This window comes from Pleurodeles waltl, chromosome 10 (assembly GCF_031143425.1).
Source record: "Pleurodeles waltl isolate 20211129_DDA chromosome 10, aPleWal1.hap1.20221129, whole genome shotgun sequence".
NCBI lineage: Eukaryota > Metazoa > Chordata > Amphibia > Caudata > Salamandridae > Pleurodeles > Pleurodeles waltl.
In genome coordinates this window covers 972,018,662-972,038,983 of record NC_090449.1, presented here as the reverse complement: position 1 = coordinate 972,038,983, position 20,322 = coordinate 972,018,662, and the positions used below count along the sequence as shown (strand labels likewise).

General features: G+C 43.1%; 2 protein-coding genes across 2 annotated transcripts in view; one reads left to right on the top strand and one right to left on the bottom strand.

Annotated features, from left to right (window-relative positions):
* Positions 1-3,017, bottom strand: part of LRRC72 (leucine rich repeat containing 72) — an 87,344-nt gene extending 84,327 nt beyond the window's left edge. The window contains exon 1 of the mRNA XM_069211803.1: positions 2,929-3,017. Within this exon, the coding sequence (XP_069067904.1) occupies positions 2,929-2,949 (21 nt within the window). The 5' untranslated portion in view covers positions 2,950-3,017. The remainder of the gene's footprint in view (positions 1-2,928) is intronic.
* SYF2 (SYF2 pre-mRNA splicing factor) overlaps positions 1-20,322 on the top strand; it is a 108,098-nt gene that overhangs the window by 9,304 nt on the left and 78,472 nt on the right. Inside the window, exons 2-3 of the mRNA XM_069211809.1 lie at positions 7,780-7,887; positions 18,723-18,848. Coding sequence (XP_069067910.1) covers positions 7,780-7,887; positions 18,723-18,848 — 234 coding nt within the window. The remainder of the gene's footprint in view (positions 1-7,779; positions 7,888-18,722; positions 18,849-20,322) is intronic.

The following is a 20,322-nucleotide window of genomic DNA, read 5'->3' as shown; positions in this document are numbered from 1 at the left end:
CCCTTGGAGAAACTTCACAAGCAGGATACACAGTAAAAGTCAGTCTTCGCCCGCTCTAAGGCAAAAGCAGTAACTGCAGGCCAACCCAGCAAATCCCACACAGCAAAGATTCCTCCTCCAGCTCTTTAGCTCTTTTCCTTGGCAGAGGTTCCTCTTGATCAAGAAGTGTTTTTGAAGTCTGGGGTTTTGGGTCCACTACTTATACCACTTTCTGCCTTTGAATTAGGCAAACTTCAAAGGAAAGCCCCTGTTGTTCAGAAGTTCCTGCCTTGTCCATGCCTGGCCCCAGACACACATCAGGGGGTTGGAGACCGCACAGTGGGAGGACAGGCACAGCCCTTTCATGTGTGTCAGCTCCTCCCTCTCCACTCTAGCCCAGGAGACTCATCAGGATATGTAGTCTACACCCCAGTACCCTTTGTGTCACAGTCTAGTGGATATCCACAAACAGCCCTACTGTCAGTCTGACCCAGACTTGGAATACACAGTCAGAGGCACAGAATGGTTTGAGCAAGAAAATGCCCACTTTTTAAAAGTGGCATTTTCAAACTGACAATCTAAAAACCAACTTCACCAAAGGTGTATTTTTAGATTGTGAGTTTAGAGACCCTAAACTCCATATTTCAATTTGCTCCCAAAGGGGATCTGCACTTTAATAATATTTAAAGGCAGTCCCCATTGTTAACCTAGGAGAGAGAGAGGCCTTGCAACAGTGAAAACCGAATTTGGCAGTATTTCACTGTCAGGACATGTAAAACACATCCATACATATCCCACCTTTAACATGCACTGCACCCTGCCTTACGGGCTACCTAGGGCCTACCTTAGGGGTGCCTTACATGTACAAAGCGGGAAGGTTTGGGCCTGGCAAGCGGGTACACTTGCTAGGTCGAATTGGCAGTTTAAAATTGCGCACACAGACACTGCAGTGACAGGTCTGAGACATGTTTACAGAGCTACTCATGTGGGTGGCGCAATCAGTGCTGCAGGCCCACTAGTAGCATTTGATTTACAGGCCCTGGGCACCTCCAGTGCACTTTACTAGGGCCTTACTAGTAAATCAAATATGCCAATCGGGGATAAACCAATCACCAATACAATTTAGACAGAGCATATGCACTGTAGCAGTGGTAAAGTGTCCAGAGTCCTAAAGCCAACAAAAACTTATCAGAAAAAAAGGAGGAAGGAGGCAAGAAAGTTTTGGGATGTCCCTGCAAAAAGGACCAGGTCCAACAAGGAGAAAAATGTATAGTGGCATACGCCTCCCACTCATTGTCGCCCGCTGAAGTGAAATTCTCGGTGATCGAGAAGGAAATGTCAGCTGGAGTTTGGTCAGTGGAAAAATTCAGGCAGTATGTATGGGGATCCCGGTTAAGCTCTGTACGGACCATAAACCACTGATGAAAGTTCTCACATCCAATGGCATAGTCAGAGCTACACCACATATTGCAAGAATGACCTTGAGGTTACTGAATTTTATATATGATGTTTAATACCATCCTGGGAAAAAGAAAAAATTGGCAGATTTTGAAAGCGGTTTTCCCTGGCCTTTGGATGAACAGGTAAATGTGGAGTGGGATGACTATAGCATGGCAGTGATTGAGGATGGAAAAGAGGCCATACTAACGGCAGTGTGGGAAGCAAACTATAAAGAAGACGAAACATTGGTGTTGGTCAAACAGTTCATCAGTAGTTGGTCAGTCTAAGTGTAACTTACAGGATGAATGCAGGAGATTGTGAGAAATTTAAACAGAATCTTATCTTAGTGATACATGTTATGCTCCGGGGGAAGGGAAGGCAGGTGACTACCTCAGAAAGGATTGAGAGTGAGAATTTTGGACATAAACCATTCAGGACACCTTGGTATTGTTAAACTGAAAAAAGGGTGATGTCAGCCTACTGGTGGCCAGGCATAGATGTGGACAAAGAAAGATTTATTAAGAATTGCCAGGCTGTGCCAATTCTGATAAAGCACAGTCAATGTTCAGACCATCTCTGGGTGAACAGATGTGTCCATGGGAAGAAGTCAGCATAGCCATTCTGGGACCCATTTTAGATGTTTGGGGTGTATCTAAAAATGTTATTGTGGTCATTGACCCTTACTCTAAATGGCCTCAGTTGAGATGTTGGGTGAAATTGATGCTAAGGCTATAATTTCCTTTTTAGTGAAAGTATTTTTAAGAAAGGATATTCCCAAGTCCATCCTAAGTGATAATGGGCTGCAATTTGTCACTGAAAAGTATGAAAAATTATTCAACAGGAATAGGATTTTAGGGAAGAAAACTCCAGTTTACCATCCCACTGGTAATGGCCTCATGGAACGCCACTTCAAAAGAGTGATAATGGGCAGTGTACAAGCGACCATCAACGCTGGTTGATATTGGGTGAATGAGTTGGGTAGCACAGTCTGGGCGTGTAGGATAACACCCACAAGAACAGGGTATAGCCCATTTAGAATTCTGAGAGGAAGAGAGCTGCATACAAAAGACATTGTGGCCTGGATAAATATGAACATTTGTAGTAAATGGTAAATGCAGAAGTTGTATAAAACGTACTGTGACAAGAAGAACGGTGTGAAGTAGGTGTATTTAGCACCTGGCGATTGGGTAATAATAAAGTTAGGCCACAAAACAAACAAAGGGTGTAGTAAGTTTGCCAGGCCATTGCAAGTTGTAGAAGTTTGTGCTAAATCTGCTTTGTTGAGTGACAAAAAGATATGGCAGTAGACTGTCCAGCTGCAATAAAGTTATTGATTGACAAATCGCTAAAAGGGGATACAGAGGCACTCAATATTCTATGGATAAACCACATATTGTCCCTTTTAGGTTTCGCCTGCACAGCGCTTGTGCTGTATTTGCAAAGTCTTATATTACTAAAATCATTCCTTAAAGGGACTCCAAACCAGCCCCTACTTTGCCCTTTACTTACCTTAACTTCCTGTTTGTTCATTCACATGTTGCTTCAACATTGATTGAATTTGCTTGCATTTTATTGGCTAGCACGCGACTTCCTGCTCTTCTGTTCTGCTTTCTGTCCTGCCTTAGCTGTTGCGTGGAGCGTGCCCGAAGAACACCTTCCGTTTTTTGTTGATTGGTTACTTCTTAGTGTTTGTATGCGAAAAGATTAACTGAACGTGAGTCAGTTCATGTTGATATGTGTGTAAACATGTCAGCCATCTTGTAATGGAATTTCGAGTGCAGATGTAAAGCAAGCGGAAAGATGGCTCATTATGTTGTGGTTTTCTTTACTTAATCATTACATTTCTGATGAATAACTATTGTAAATATTCAAATTATGTGTGTTCGTTTCTTAAATTACCATTCACTCATTTTTTAAAATAGAAAAGTCATTTATATAATTGGGCGACATTTTATTTCGAATTGTTATTCTCTTAGTGACATATAAACAGGCAGGCACTAGTGCAGTTACCTTGAAGGCACTAGGTGACACCGGAGACAAAAGCTCTAGGAACCCCTCTAAACACCAAGTTTGCTACATTTTACTACTAAACAAGCAGTCACACATGCAGGTACCTTGCAGACACTAGCATAATGATTTGAATGGTGCAGCAGGTGCAGTGGCACCAGTCCCAAAAGTTGTCAGAACTCCCTCAAGCACCAGCTATTGCTATATTTTACTACTAAAGAGGCAGTTGCAATTGCAGTTACCTTGCAGGCATTAGGGTCATGATTTGAATGGTGCAGTAGGTGCAGTGGCACTGGGGCCAAAAGTTGTCATAGCTGCTGTAAACACCAAATGTTGCAATATTTTACTACTAAACAGGCAATCACAATTGCGGTTACCTTGCAGTTAAAATGGCCATGATTTGAATGGTGCTGCAGATGCAGTAACACTTTACTAACTACACATTGCTATACTTTAATACAGTGGTTCCCAACCTTTTGACTTCTGTGGACCCCCATTTTATCATTACTGGAACCCAGAGACCCCCAGTGAATCATTATTGGAATCCGGGGACCCCCCATTGAGTTATTACTGGAAGCTTGGGACCCAGGCCTGAACATTGTAGATGATTTGAACCGCAAAAACAATACACACAAAATAAAGAAACAAGCATTCCATCATAACATACACAAATGCTAACATGTTTTATTTAATTAAAAAATAAATTTTAATAGGAAGTTTGGAGCTTTTCTAAACTCAATTAAAGTCACACATCATCCATATTCTATTCAGTTTGATGCACCTGCACTGCTCCCACAGATCAATCAGAGGATGCAAATTTAATTTTTAGCCTCGGATTTCAAATTCCTTGAGATTTATAGTAGGTTTTAAAATGTTCAATTGTACTTTTAGCCACTTTATTTACATACACTTTATTCATTTGTTAATATTAGTTAATTTTCTAAGCAGTCACGGACCTCCTGAGGAGGCTTTGCAGACCACCAGGGGTCCCCGGACCACAGGTTTTGAACCACTGCTCTAATACAATACCATATCAAATAAGCTACAAATTACATGTTTGGAACCCTGGGATATTCAACATATATCACAACATAAACAACTATTACCGGTTTATCAAATTTAAAACAAACATTTATATAACTTTTTTTTCTGATATTTATTATCTAGTTAGTAAAAGAGAATGCAAAAGAAAAAACAAAGGTGAAACCCATTGGCTTTGCCAGTGCTTGTTAGTTATTTGTAATCCCTCAGTGTGACTTTGCAATCCTGCACAACCTCAATAACTAAACACATATGGTCAGAATCTTCTGTAAACTAGGATTTTTTTCTCCAGTTTCTACATTTCTTTAGCCTTCCAACACATATCCTTCATATTTGAGCCTCACTCAGAAGCCTGTGTCTGCTCGTTGTTGGTATGCAACCCAGTCCTTCATACATTTAGACTGTGGATGCCTCATTATGAGTTTGGTGGTCAGACGAGTTGACTGCCAAACTCGCGGGGATGAGACCGCCATCAACCCGGCCACCTCACCCTCGTAATATTACGATGTTCCCCTGGGGGTGACCGGCGGGAACACTGTATTATGATGTTACAATGCTATGGTATACCATAGCACAGCAACACCCTCAGGATGCACACTGTCTGCAAAGCAGACTGCGCATTCAGAGGGTGCTGGGCAGGGGTGCCCAGGGATCCCCCTTTGCCCTCAGCACTCCCTTTTCATGGTGGCTAAAACCGCCTTGAAAAGGCTGGTGGAAAGGGGACTCGTTCTCAGCACGGTGGTGCTGAACTCAGCACCACTCTGGCTGAGAATGAGTCAGACCGCCTGTCAAACAGTCGGGAGCCATGTTCCTGGTCGGGTTGGCGGTCCCCTTGTGGTCAGACTGCCAGGGTCGTAATGTGGCAGTCGGACGCCACTGCAACATTGGTGGTCCTTGGGCAGCCAGTGTCGTAATGAGGCCCCGTGTCTCACGATAAAATAGTACCTGAATAAAATTAATGAGACAGGAGACAGTGCTAACCATCTCGCTAATTAATTCCTTTTCTGACTTTTGGCCCCATGGTAGAGAGAAGAGTTACTTCTAATAATCCCACTCTTCTATAAGTACTTGAAGTTTGTGGCCCGGGCTTTCAAGCCAGAAATGAGAGAAAATGCAATCAGCACAATCAATCAATCAGATTATTTGTAAAGCGCCCTTCTCACCCGTGAGGGTCTGAAGGCACTGGGGGGGGGGGGGGGGAAGTTGGGGTGGGTAGTGGTTGCTACTGCTCGAACATCCATGTCTTGAGATGTTTCCTGAAGGTAAGTAGGTCCTGTGTCTAACGCAGGTGGGTGGGAAGAGTGTTCCACGTCTTGGCGGCGAAGTGGGAGAACAATCTGCCACAGCGGTCGTTCTGTGGATGCATGGGACGGTGGCGAGGGCAAGGTTGGCTGAGTGAAGCTGTCGGGTTGGGGTGTAGAAGGACAGCTGTCTCTTGAGGTATTCTGGTCCGGTGTTGTGTAGTGCCTTGTGAGGGTGGGTAAGGAGTTTAAACGTGATTCTCTTTTCGACAGGGAGCCAGTGTAGGTCTCTCAGGTGGGCTGTGATGTGGCAGTGGCAGGGGGTGTTAAGGATGAGGTGTGCGGAGGTGTTCTGTATGCGTTGCAGTCTTTTCTGGAGCTTGGCCGTGGTTGCTGCGTAGAGGGCATTGCCGTAGTCCAATTTGCTGCTTATGAGGGCTTGGGTGACCGTCCTTCTGGTTTCAGTGGGAATCCATTTGTAGATCTTCCGAAGCATGCGGAGGGTGTTGAAGCAGCAGGAGGCGATGGCGTTGACTTGCTGAGTCATTGATCGTGATGAGTCCAGGATGAATCCCAGGTTGCATGTGTGGTCGGTGGGTGTCAGTGCGGTTCCCAGTATGGCAGGTCACCAGGAGTCGGCCCATGTGGAGGGGGGTGGAGCTAAAGATGAGGACCTCAGTCTTGTCGGAATTTAGTTTCAGGCAGCTGTTCTTCATCCATTCGGCAATGGCCATCATTCATTCACGGAGGTTGGTCTTGGCGATGGCTGGGTCCTTGATGAGGAAGAGGATCAGCTGGCTGTCATCGGCGTATAAGACGATGTTGAGGTTGTGAGATCGGGCGATGTTAGCGAGCGGAGCCATGTAGATGTTAAAGAGGGTCAGACTAAGGGACGATCCTTGGGGTACGCTGCAGATGATTTTGGTGGCTTCAGAGCAGAATGGAGGGAGGTGGACTCTGAGTTCTGCCGGTGAGGAAGGAGGTGATCAAGTCCAGGGCTCTGTCACAGATTCCTGCGTTGTTGAGACGTGTGCGTATGGTGTGGCGTCAGACGCAGCTGAAAGGTCCAGGAGGATGAGGGCAGCGGCTTCGCCGTTGTCAAGTTGTGGCAGCGATGATGGTGATTTTGGTGCTGTGGTTACTGCGGAACCCGGATTGGAATGGGTCCAGAGTGTTGTACTCCTCGAGGCAACAGGTCAGTTGTTTGTTGACAATTTTCTCTTTGACTTTTGCTGGGAAGGGGAGCAGGGAGATGGGCCGGACGTTCTTGAGGTCCCTTGGGTTTCTTGAGGAGGGTGTTGATCTTGGTGTGTTTCCAGGTCTCCGGGAAGGTGGCGATCTCGAAAGAACTTTTGATGACCTTCCGGAATTGGGATGCATTGACGGAGCTTGCTTTGTTGAAGATGTGGTGAGGGCAGGGGTCGGATGGTGAGCGGTAGTGGATGGTGTTCATGATTTCGATGGTGGTGTTGATGTGGGTCCAGGAGAGCAGGAGGCTGGTGGATGGTGAGTCTGCGGTGTAGTTTGACAGGGGGATCCGAGTACTGAAGCTGTCATGGATGTCTGCGATCTTGCGGTAGAAGAAGGTGGCTAGGGAGTCGTAGATGTCTTGTGATGGCGGAATATTGTTGGCGTTGGGGCTGGAAAGCTCCTTCACAATGTTGAAGAGCTCCTTGTAGCTGTGTGCATTGTTGTTGATGCGTTCTTTGAAGGCGGTTCTCTTGGCGGTTCGGATGAGTTGGTGGTGTCTGCGGATGACGTTCTTGAAGGCTGTGCGGTTGTCCGGTGTGTCATCTTGCTCACCTCTCTTTTACCTTCTATTTTTGGATTGTATTTGTTGTTTAGCCCACATTGTATCCCTTAAAATCAATTTCTCCTTGTAGGCATATCTCCCTGGAAAGAATAATTTAAAAGTGATTCAAAAGAATCTTGGTATCTCACCTCAGTAAGTTGTTTTTAAGTTACGCTATTATATCTGGCAAGAAGGGCAGGGCTTCTTTCTCTCCTCTTACTTAAAAATTGCCTGCGAGAAAATAAAGATTAACACATATTTTTCCATTGCACATTTTAGGCATGTCCTGGCAGTTCAGAGGAAATATCTTCAACTTTTGCTGCTGATGCACCTGCTCAAAAAAGGGAAGAACGTCTCAGGAAGTTCAGAGAACTACATTTGAAACGGGTAAGCAATCTTGATTTGACAAACTAAAAGCGATAATGGCTATATAAAGAATTGACAGGTTGATTTGTTGTTTTGAACTGTTTTTCATTGTACAGTCTATGGAAACGTGTTGTTAAATAACAACAAAAAACGAACAGTATAAAAACAGCAAATAATAAATGTGTATATCCATTACATGGAGATGTGCAAATATTATAACTTGCACTATTTTCTTGGTTATGGTTTGGTGCATTTTTCTGAGTACAACTGGATGGGAAAACAGCTTATATACTGTCTGGCCAGTTATTCAGGACCTATAAGACCTGGGCGCATTTAGAAAGCTCTTGTCACAGGTATTGCCTCTCTACCTGAAAATATCACTGCAAACTCACTGAGTTGCCAAGCCCCTCTTTACGCTTTTACTTTCAGTAGAGTGCAGAGTCTAAGATTCTGTGCTTAATACTGGAGAGTATAGAACACGTTCAGCAGATAGCCCACCTGTCACTCCCAATAAATACAATACCCAAACATTGTTACTCCATTAAGTAAAAGATAACACTATAGTCCACCTCCGAGGACTAAAATGGTTGTTAAAAGGCCCTGAACCCGAGTGCGGCTTGGGCCTCTATCTAGTGAGAGAACCTTTAACATCCAGTATAGCCTGAGGCAGGATGGCTATAAGGCTATTAGAACATTTCCCCCACTGAGGGTAGAATGTTCTAAATTAAAAAGGGAGAAACATGAAGACAGATATTGGAATGTTGGAGAAGAAGGCTTATACTAGCCGTTATAAACCTGAAGCTACTCCATTGTCTTCAGTGGAGCTCTCAACATGCAGTGTTGTAATGTTATTTATATTACGATAATATGCTCACTAACAGTTCCTCTGAATGCCTACTCTAACACAGATTTTTCTCTGTTTTATGCCTCATGGAGTACAGTGGGAGCATTAATCCCGATTACAGCCAATCGCAGTGTGTGCTTTTTAATCTGGCCTACACTGTTCAATTCCTTATTTATTTCTGAGTATGAATTTTACCTGGCTATACAGGTGTAGCACGCAGGTATCGTGCTGCCTGACCCATCCTGACTGGGTGCTGTCGCTTAGTCTGGGACAACAGGCTGCTGGGAATGAAGCTGCAGTCACAATTCACAGAAAGAGGGCTGTGGGCAGGAGCAGTGAGCTGGGACATGCACACTGTTCTAGTCAAATACCAGTTGTACATTTCTCTTTGAGGTTACCATATTTTGGTTCACACTTGAAAGTCACAACAAGATTTGTTTTCTCTTTTCCAGCCCTCACCACCCACATACTCTGACCCAGCCGTCCTCTGATTTGCAGTCAAATCTCTAAAGACAATCTGTTTCTTCTCCAGAAAGCAGAAAAGCAAGCAATCACATGATCCATATAAGGCTGATCATTGGCCTACATGACCCTCCAAAAAGAGCCTGTCCCTGGACCCATGCTTTTCGCCTAAACCATTGTATTCCAATAAGTCTGCCAAGTCAGAAATATTTTCAAATAAAAGTTGGGAATTTGCACCCATATGTTTATTTCTACATTAATTTCCAGCGTTTTAATTCTGAAATAATTCCAGGATTATTCTTTTTTTGTTTTTTGCGACTCACATTTATTGTTTTTTTCACAGAAAAATACAGTCTTATGCATATTAGCAGGGCCAGTGCAATTATGTGGTGAGGAGCACCAAATAATACAGCAAGGTTGACTAAATTATGCAGGGCAAAAAATCATGCAGCATAATGCTGCACATTTTGTGATAGTATTACTTCATTATTATGTAATTTTTACACCTGGTAATACTGTCTTGACAAAGAGTTTACCTGACAGGTACCAGTTTAACAACCAACTACAGAAATAATCAACTGAAAGATGATCAGTAAATCCTAGTGAAAGGCTTTCTGCTACAATTAGCGCCAATTTTTAGTAACTTTTGATCTGTTTGAGTTATAAACATTTTTTTGTGAAAATCACAAGTTATGCAGGAGATGATGGGTTATGTGACCCTCCATGTAAGTTATAGTAGATCCAGTGCCACATATAAAATACGTAGTATGGTAATGTGGAAGCCTCCTGATTGACCCATCACCCAAACATAGGCATTGCATAGTGAGATCATGTGTGTTCCCACTCCAGCTCGCCTTCAGTAGTGTCCTGCAAGGCCCCTCTCTTGGCACCATGTGCCCAAGATTTTAGCATATTTCTTCGCACATCCACACATTTTATAAACTGCTTTTTTCTGTAGATGAGCATCTATCCATGTCCATTTGCCTGTCAGCCACTAGGGGGGGTCACTGCCCCTCTGTTTACATGCAATATTGGCACAAGAAATCAAATTATCAGTATATTCTCAGTACCAGCCATCCCTCTCCCAACCATCCATGACCATCAAGTGTGCTACCCTAGGGACCAATGTCACCAATGGCCTACCACTGCCACCAATTCCCTCTGGATGTGCTGTCAGTATGTCACTGTTTTGGGGCAAGTCCAAATAACGTTCAGGAATAAGCCTTGTGTAGTTGCATATCTTGGAGAATTGAGTGAAGATGCCCTCCCCATCTGCCACAGTCTAGTTGGGTGGAAGTACACTGTGTAAGTATCTGAACTGTATTAGCCTCAAATGGGATGTTATGACCATGTTGTGTGAGGCCATTTTACCCTCTACCAATTCATCGTCCTCAAGTGGCCTGAGGTCATTTCCATTTCTCTCTCAGGCAAAGGAGAGAATCCGCTACATTGTGAAGCTGGGATTTGTAAAACAGGGAAATGTATTTTATTACTCAGCTGTTCGATCGTTACTATAGATTAAACAGGCTGAACTCTGCCGCTGCCTTAGTTTGTCTCTGTAGGGATCCAAAGTATGGCAAAGCGGTAAATATCTAAAGAACTGTATGCTTCTAGCTCAGATTCTCTCACCGGTTAAAATGCTTCGATATGGCTCTGCTCCCACACATGTCCCAGCGTGGAGATGCCACCCCAAACCCAACCCCTCCTCCATCAAGCAGAAGCCCAGTTAAGGAGCAATGTCCCATGCCATAATGTGGTCTTGTTGGTCAGTTTTCCTCACCACTGAATTAGTTTAAGAACTGCGCCCCAGCATATAAATGGGGCTCTTGTAATAAGTGGGAGAGCATGTATACTAGGGGTTCTTTATAATAAAGTTTGAATGTCGTGCTGTTGTAGTATGTCCAGTTCTAGCCTCACAGCCAAATATATTAGATCATAAAACAGCAATCGTTGAGTGTAACTAACTGTGAAGTCTGATAGTATTGCCGCCTAGCAGGTATGCACAATAAGTCTTCAAAAGTGGATTGATCACATTTCTTGTAGAAAACCCGAGAAATGTTACGGCCCATAGGAAGTTACGAAGAAGTGATCTGAGGGGTTGGAAGAATTGTTTTGTGAGAGAGTAAGGGTAGTTTGGAGTAACAGAAAGGAGGTGTGGAAGCATAACTATCTTATAAAGGGACCCCCACCCTATAATAGATAGGGGCAGTGCCACCCAACCTGTCAGTTCACGTCTAGATTTTTGAAATAGCATGGCAATGTTGAGATTGCAGAACTTTTTTTTATCATTTACCACCATCATGCCAAGGTAACGGAGGTTGTCCACTGTGACAAACAGTTTGATGTCACAAAGCATTGTCAGTCACCTGCTCTTTAGGTAGGTAAGTAGATTTTCCCCAGTTGATTCAGTGGCATCCCCATAAATCTGAAGTATTTGGATAATGCGTGGGATAGTGTCTGTGGGTCATTGAATATAGAGGAGAAGATCATCAGCAAACAACGACACCCTGTTTTTGATGCCACCAAAAACCGTTTACCTGCACATCTAGGCGATTCTATCAAATCACTAAAGCAAACTGAAGTGATGAGAGTGGACAACCCTGGTGCATGAGACTCCTGATGGGAAGAGGGAAGGACAGCACTCCATTCACCTTGACTTGTGCCCAGTGGTTCACATGGTGTACCATGACATGCTTCAGGTAGTGGGGGCAGAAGGCACACTACAACTGCACCTGATGGATAGAGGGCAAGTGGATTGCGTCAAATGCTTTCTCAAAGTCCACTGACAACAAGGTACCTTGGCTGGCGAGCTCGCACACAAGGGCCACCTGAAGGCGCCAAAGGCAGTGTCTAGTGCCTCTGGTGGGCATAACTCCATTCTACTCACTAGGAGTTATTGTACTTATCACCTTAACAGGTCTTGTGGCAAGGACGTTTGCCAGGAATTTGACCTTGACATTCATTAGTAAAATAGGTCTGTAGGAGGTGCTCTGTGTGTGGGGCGAGGTGTCTACCTGATTTAGGAATTAATACTATGAGGTCACCCCACAAGTCTCTTGAAAGTCTGCCTGTCATCACTTCTTCTCAGAGAGTAATTACAGATGCAGTACTAAAGTAAGACTAATTTCTTCAGAAATTCCAAGGCCCAGGCCCAGGCGTCTTACCGGAGGGAATATCATTGACTGTGCGTTGGATCTCACCTGCTGTGATCAGGAGGTTTAGTTAGCTCCGATCTTCCGGAAAAGTGCACTTTCATGGAGAGATTGTGAATAAAGGTGCATTAATTTCCTATTTGCGGGATATCTTGTTTAGTGTATTTCAACGTGTAGTATTTTGCAAAGGTGTCTACAATAGCAAGAGCACCAGTAATCAAATAGCCATGCCTCAATCGCTCTGTGGGCTAACCAGCAGAGCAGTTTGCCTCTCTTGTCTCCCCATTCATACATTTTGTGTTGGAAATGCAACCAGACTTAATAAGCGGAGTCCAGTAGTTGGTTCTCTAAAAGTATTCTTAAGTGTTTCTAAACACAAATGTTTACCCTCTGCTTGTGTGCGGTGGGATGAGGGTGGGAGTGGAGCCTCTAGTGTTCTTACCTGCTCCTTTACTTGCACTATTTCTTGCTCTCTTTCTCGATCTTTCCCTTTACAGTGGGACATGGCACACCCTCTCCCATGACGAGACCTGAGAGAATACCATGGCCTCATTATAGTTAAAGAATTCCTCTATAGTATCTCTGAGCACATCATGCAGTTAAGTCATTGCATGGCCACTAGGCATTCATATGTCATATACTGCTAGGACCTTGTTGTGCACCCCTGAGACACAGCTCTTTGAGTGTGTGTTTGGAGACTGCCCCAGGAATGACACATACTTGTGTCTACCTCCGGGATAAAAAATATAGTTTATCCAAGCTTTGGAGGTATTTGCATTTGAGTAATGACCAAATTACTGCTCATTCGCATGCCACTTATTTATGATATGTCAGTCAGGCCCAGAGAGGGCACCGATCTGCTCAGGGCTGCTGTGCACCTCACGGAGAAGGCACAGTGTATATCCAATGTGGGCTGCAATACAGAGTTAAAATCTCCACCTGTTTTCCTCTTCTTGGGCAATAATTTTAGGAAGAGTTTGGAATTCTGTTTGAGTGTGCCTTCTTGCAGGCCAGGTGAAAATTGTCATTCCACTTGCCACGTAATGATCACAAAATGGCTTAATGAGTCTGTTTAGGTGTTGGACATGCTGAAGGAGATTGCCTTCTGCAACAGGATTCGAATGTAGGCATATATACTAACAAAGTCACAATTGACGCAAAGCAGATGGGTTTCCTTGAGCAAAAGGGTGTCCGGATCATGTTTCTTAGCATAAAGAATCACTGATCCCTCTTGATTTTCTTGGTCATACCATTTACATTCCATGAGAGTATATATGATAGCTGATGGTCATGTCGTGGGGGATTGTGTGGATCTGTAATAAATCCCTAATGAAAGGCCTCTGTGCCCATAGATTTTCATAGAACGTGGAGTGGGCATATCTCTTGGGTCTGCTAAGTCTCTTATGTGTGTACAATGTTCCTGTAGTGATATCGGCCAGCTCATACAATTGGAAGGGCTAATGTGTATCGGGACCTCCAGAGCAGCGTTGCTGTAGAACATGTCATACCCATAGCAAAACAAAATGTTTTAAACTCAAAGCAGCAAACACAGTTGCACTGAAGCACAAACTTTAAATGCCTCCATTGCGACTTTTGAACCATCTGTTGCCCAGTTCAAAAACAATGAACAGTTAATACTGAAAGCAAACCTCCCCCACTATCTTTTATTAAAAGCTTGTCTTTTGTTACCATTTGGGCATGGGGGAATGATTCTGCACCTGGGTGCCCTGCAGTCACTCACAACATTGCAGTCTAGGCAGGCAGGGGTCTTTGTGAAAGAGAGAGTACCACAGTGCCTGCCCAGCAGTGTTTCGTCAGTCCTTGCCAGACTGGAACATGCCCCTCTCTTTGAGTAGGGCTGCGATTCCCCACATCATGTGGTAGCATGGAAGGTGGGCATGTTTACGTCTGTGCATCTTGAATAGCACTTACATCCACAACAGTGCTCTTGGGCGCAGGGCTCCCAACACGCCATCCCTCACGCTATTGGGATCTCTTCCGCTGTGATCTCAAGTGTCTCTCCACTACAGCCGTCCTGGGCTTCACATCCAAATTCGCAAGCCACCTCTGTATAGTCTTCCTTTCCTCAACCTAGTTCCATGCAGACTCAGGTCTGTCAAAGAAGGATTTACTGCTGAAGTGGAACCTGAGTTTGGCTGCATACATCAGCACATACTTCAACTGCATCTCTCTGACCTTCTGTTTAACTACAAGTTATGATCGATGCATTTGCTGCAGCGCCTGGATGTAATCTGAGAAGAGCATGATTTTGTGGTTATTGTGACCGATTGTTCCTCATTTATGGGCCATTCTGAGAATAACCTCACTATTGATATAGTTGACACGCTCAGTGACAGGGCTCAAGGGCAGGCAGAAGGGGACTTCGCCATTAGGGCATGATGTGCACGCTCCATGACAAAGCAATTGGACGAGTCTCCAGCTTTTTAATCAATCTGTAAGGAAGAGGTCCGCATTTGCGCAGTCGATTTCCCTCAGGCAGTCATACTATTTGAATGTTATTCCACTGGGATCTGCAGTCTTCATCTTCAGTTCTCTCCTTTAGGCGCTTGGTGGTTTCAAGTAGCTTTGGAAACGTTGGTCTGCATCCCATCAATCTGAATTTCTGATGCAGAGATGTGCTTTTCCACTTCTGTTACATGCTCTCTTGTCTTAAGAAGATCCTTTCTCAGCAGGGAGACATCGGTTCAGAGGTCTTCCATCCTGCCCACCAAGGATTGCCTGGTGTCATTGATGGGCTGGAGTATCACCTTGACTGAGGATGACATTCCCTCTTGTGCAGGTTAGGGTCCAGCCAATGCCCCAGCCGATTCAGCCAGAGGCGCACTGGTATAACAATCCATCTGTGGCCACCTCTGACTTTCAGCATGGTAGCAGTGCCACCCAGGCTCCAAGGATGTCTTGAGCACACACACTGAGGCCTCAAGCTTGAAAATCAGGCAGCCAGAAAGTGTTCTAAGATTATGTAGCACTGGTTAATTGGAATCAGAGGTGTATTTATGCAGGGGAGCATCCCTCCGCTCCAATGAGTCCACATAGCAGTCAGATGTTGCAGGCCCCTAATCATCAGAGGCAGCACACAGCCTGTCTTCCAGACACATGATCCTAATAGTCCCAGCTGTCCCAGCTGCTTGGGAAAGGCAGAAAGCAAGTCCTCAGCAGCCACTCGGCAACTCATGTGGTGCCTCTGATGAGCTGGACTTCAGTGTCCTCAGTCTTTCAGTCACTCCCCTCATCCAGGCTGCCTGGGATGGGCTGAATCAGTGAAGGTGGCAGGTGACACTCCTCTTCTTCACACAGCAGTCACTGCTCTGATGGTTCCCAATAGAGCGCAGATTGGCAAAGGATTTTGGTGAATGGTGAGGGCGATGTGGCAACACCAATACAGACCTCTGCCAATTTGGCCTACTGTCCAGGCCTCTATTTCCACGATTATTGAATTGCAGAACTATATCTGTCTATGAAAATTAATATGTGTACAATTTCACATGTAAAAAGTGATGCAAAAATGCATTTGTCCTTATAAATGTAATTTTGTTTTGTTTCTCCTCGGGAAATATTTTTCCCTCTAGTGAAATCCCTTTAGTATTTAAAGATCATTTGGGGTTAGCTTCCATTCTCATCCTCAAAGTCAGATGTATTTACTTACAGGAAATGTGCATATTTCTGGTGACTCTCCACAGTCTGATCTCTACCCATTCTCTTTTTTATAAAGATTTAAATAAGTGCAAGCTTGTGGTTGGAAAAAAAAGAAAGTATCTACTTGAGAATGTGTAAGCATATTTTTCTACTTTTGAATTGCCACAGGGATGGTGAACTGTGATTGAGTCTGCCTCAGTAAGTAACAGTGGATGTTGACTTTTCTTATAAACTTCATTATGGCCTTGATGGGTGTTGTGGTTATGGACTCGGTCAGGCATTGAATTATGCTATTGATATCAGCATTTAAGGATCGAAAATCATTATTATGCAGCTTCTAATTCAACTTCATATTCATACCAGAATAAAGAAGCAAAGTGGTTTTCTCAAGGGGGCACTCATTTAAGCATTTTTCTCATGCACTTTGACCTCATCCAAAAATTCTTGATTGATCATCATGGTGGTGAGATCTTTCATTTATTTCAAATCTATAACTCATTAGAAAGAAAGAGGTGTTCTAAAAGTCAAAACTGCATTATCGAAATTCCGTTGAATGGAACTAGTTGGATCAGATCTGGGATAATTTTGTAGCAGTGAGAGCAATTTCGAATTTAGGCTATCACTATAAAAATAAAATGGAGACATATGACTTCGACCAACAAACTAGTGGGAGCGATTTCCCAAGTGGAGATGTCATTGATGTGTGCACTTCAATGCAGAGCTCATTAGAGTATCTGAATTGTAGCTGATGTAAGCAGAATTTGAAAGAAGCGCGATTACGTGAAAATAAAACAGAATCATTCGAGTAAATTTCCTTCTCATACCTGTATTTTTTCAAAGAGTTTTTAGGATGGCTTTCACTAACTAAAAGTAAGGATAACCAATAGTAAAAAAAGTTACATCTCCATCACTATAAATCTAATACTTTATTCAAAATGTTAATTTCCCATACTGTCGTTTAGCTCTTTCGGTTCAAAATGTATTGTAAAAGTACAAGGAAAAGGCTAGTTCCAGGTACTCAATTCCACTGTTACCAAAGCAAGAAGAGGCCTGGTTGCATTACATGAAATGGCAGCACAACTGATGAACGAACTGCCAAGTGATTCATTTTTGTGCAAGTGAATTCGTGGAAATATTAGAATGGGAGTCCCTGAAGCCAGAGGCCCCACATTGTTGCTCATGCTTCAGTACCATTTTTTATTTGGAAAGGTTGCTTTATCAACCGTTTCTGTCGCCCAATCTGTATCCACAAATCACTTATGTATTGCAGAAATAAACTAATCCTTAACAAAACCTCTGAGGTTAAAAAGAGGCCTGCTACCCATTGTGCATGCATTCATGGACTGTGGTACATTTGTAAAGATGGACTAAACACCCATCTCACTGAGGCCTTGCATTCTGCCCATCTAAATGATGTCCCGCACAGCAGCTGCTCCTTGGCCTCCAGTGATCCTGTTGCCCCTGGTGTACCTCAGCCCAATGGAACCACAGCCCCCCCACACACTTCAGCTGTACCCTCTCATGATTTCCCACTCCTCATCTTAACCTTCTCCTCAAATTGACCCTCACCTAAAACCAACCTCATCTTGCCTCGGCACAAACGTGCACTTACTGCATTTTGACCCACACCTCTCACCTGGTCTCTCCCAACTCACTCAGACTGCTTCTGCCGATGCTGCACCGTTTGGTGTGTGTTGGTGAAGCGTGACAAAATCTTTCCACCAAGCCAAAGTGATTAACGTGTTCAGTACTTGTTTACTATGCTATAGCTCCAGATACTAAGAAGAGAAACACCTCCCTTATTGGCCCTACCTTTATTTTATACTGAAGAAGCAACCTCTTCTGACTCCATTTAAACTCTCATGTATGCTGCTGGTTGCATGATCCATAAAGAGTTTGCAGTAAGCCACTGTTTAAGACCCCAGAAGCATGTTGCCTCTGCAGTATTTTATGCTCAACTTTTAGCGTGTACTTTTGTCGTCACTCCTTCGATTGCTTTGCAGAGCTCCTTGGGCCACCATTTAAGGATGATGCCACTATGGATGTCCTATGAAGGCTGGCATTCTCAGAATGCACTATGTTTGACGTTAGATGGCAGTATGCAAATGTAATTTATTGTGCCCGGCCTTTTGTAGATAGGTGAAAAAAATTGTTTTTGTTAATTTTTCACTTCTCTCCTATATATTCATTGTGCCGCCTAACAATTGGAGTTTATATGTATGTCTTGTCAAACAATATTACTTCATTCCAAATAAAATCATTTTTGGACATTTCTTCATAAGCTATTGAAAGAAACATATGTACAATCAATAATTCACTGTTGTCCCTTGTTGACGAGCAGCAGTAATTCTTCCTTTGGTGGCTTTTGACAAAAATCTGTATGGTTGACTCTTTGCCTGTGCGTCTCAATAGATCACCATTTGAAAACTTAAAATTGTTTTTGTATTTCAGATTTTTACTCTTATTACATACTCAATACTGTTATTTGTGAACTGCATTTGTGTCATGTGCGCCAACCTATTAAATGTTTTCTCTTGTTTATTCCTTGGCATCACATTGCCTCTCCTTTTCCCTTAATAACAATGTTTAAGGCTATGCAGATCTGGATGCATCTAGAAACACTTGATTAAATATTAGCTTTATTCCCCAAATATTTGATTTATGCTAAAAAAAATAGTTAACGATATTATGTTACACATTCAGATGCACTTCCATCTTTGACAACAGTTTTCATTTTGTAGAATGAAGCTCGGAAACTTAATCACCAGGAAGTTGTTGAGGAAGATAAAAGGCAAAAGTTGCCGGCAAACTGGGAATCAAGAAAAGCCAGATTAGAATGGGAGCTGAAGGAAGAAGAGAAGAAGAAGGTATGTTGAATGGTGTTGGGATTTAATTGTAAGATTCTCGGTGGCAACAAGACCAGTACTACATCTCGAGTCCCCTTCCCTTTGTTCACCATAGTTCTGTTGTTACATTTTCTTTCTGTCCGGCCTGCAAGTTTGAGCATCTCATTAATTATTGGGCACCTTACCACCCACAGGTTATCAATTATATAATGGTGGGCTTGATAGGTTGCTAAGAGACAGTTCAGATAAGAAAACATACAGTGCAATAGATTTTACTTGTCTACCTCCTTGTTTCCTTTTCGGGAATTGTTTTCCAGTTTAGGCAAAGATACATTATTTATGCAACTGGTGGCAGTCATTCTTATGCTTTTGTAGTGATGAAGATAGATTTTTTTGTTGTAAAGTTGACAATCTTGTTTTTATATTTTAGCCTGCCCTTGATATAGTCTGAACTGCTAATTTAATTTGGTAATATTTCAATTGAAGGTGAGCTCCTAATTTGGTGTTCTGTATAGTTTTCTACTGACTGAGGGTCTGTTCTGGTATGTCAAAAAATATTTATACTGCACATTACAGAGTGGAAAGTCCCCTTAAGATTCAAGTGCCGGACCTCACTTTGTAAACTCAAATTAAAAGCAGCATGTCAGTTTCTTTTACTTCGAATGTCTATTTTTTCAGCATTTATTCAAATAATGCCTTTTTAGGTCTTGTCTGTGACACAGCATACACTATTGCTTGTGAGCGAGACAATAACAAGGGGCTTGCAGCCCGCCCATTGCTTAACATTCACTGGCTTCATGTCACTCTTATTTGCTGCCTAATTGGACAGTGCATGCTGGCTTGACTTTCTGTTCTTTCGGCTGGAGCATGGACAAAATACTGATTGCTTTAGCTTACTTACTATCCTTCAGCTGATAGGGCTGTGATTGAAGTACTACTTTTATTATTTCTACTTCACTGTCATCATTGTTGATTTGCCTTCTATCCGTAGCTTTATTTTACTGTGCCCCACACACACTTCAAAGAAGCCCTTTTCTTATTTGAAATGGATATTTATTGTGAAAACAAATGTTATCCGCTTGCAACTGTATTTTCACTAAGACATGGATACAGTTGCACTACTTATTGTGATTTCGCCAGATGTCATTTTCTTTTTTCTCGCATGGGGAGATTACATTTTTTGATTTGCTCAGAATCACAGGTGGATTAGGCTGAGAGCTAACAACCATTGGTAAAACCAACAGGTGTTGCATTTGAGAATATGGACTCTCCCACTGCCTTTTTTGTTCAGGCAGTACATCATGGGTGTTGCTGACTTTAGCAATGATTTATAGCCAAGCTCTATATCAGTGCGGCTGCTGTGCTACATTCAGCACTAATGCACGTATAATTTTTTATTTAAAAAAAAAAAATGCTTTAGCCATTAGTGCTCTCTCAAATGAATTTTAGCTACAATGCAAAGCATCCTAACTGCTGTACAGCATGACTACAAAAC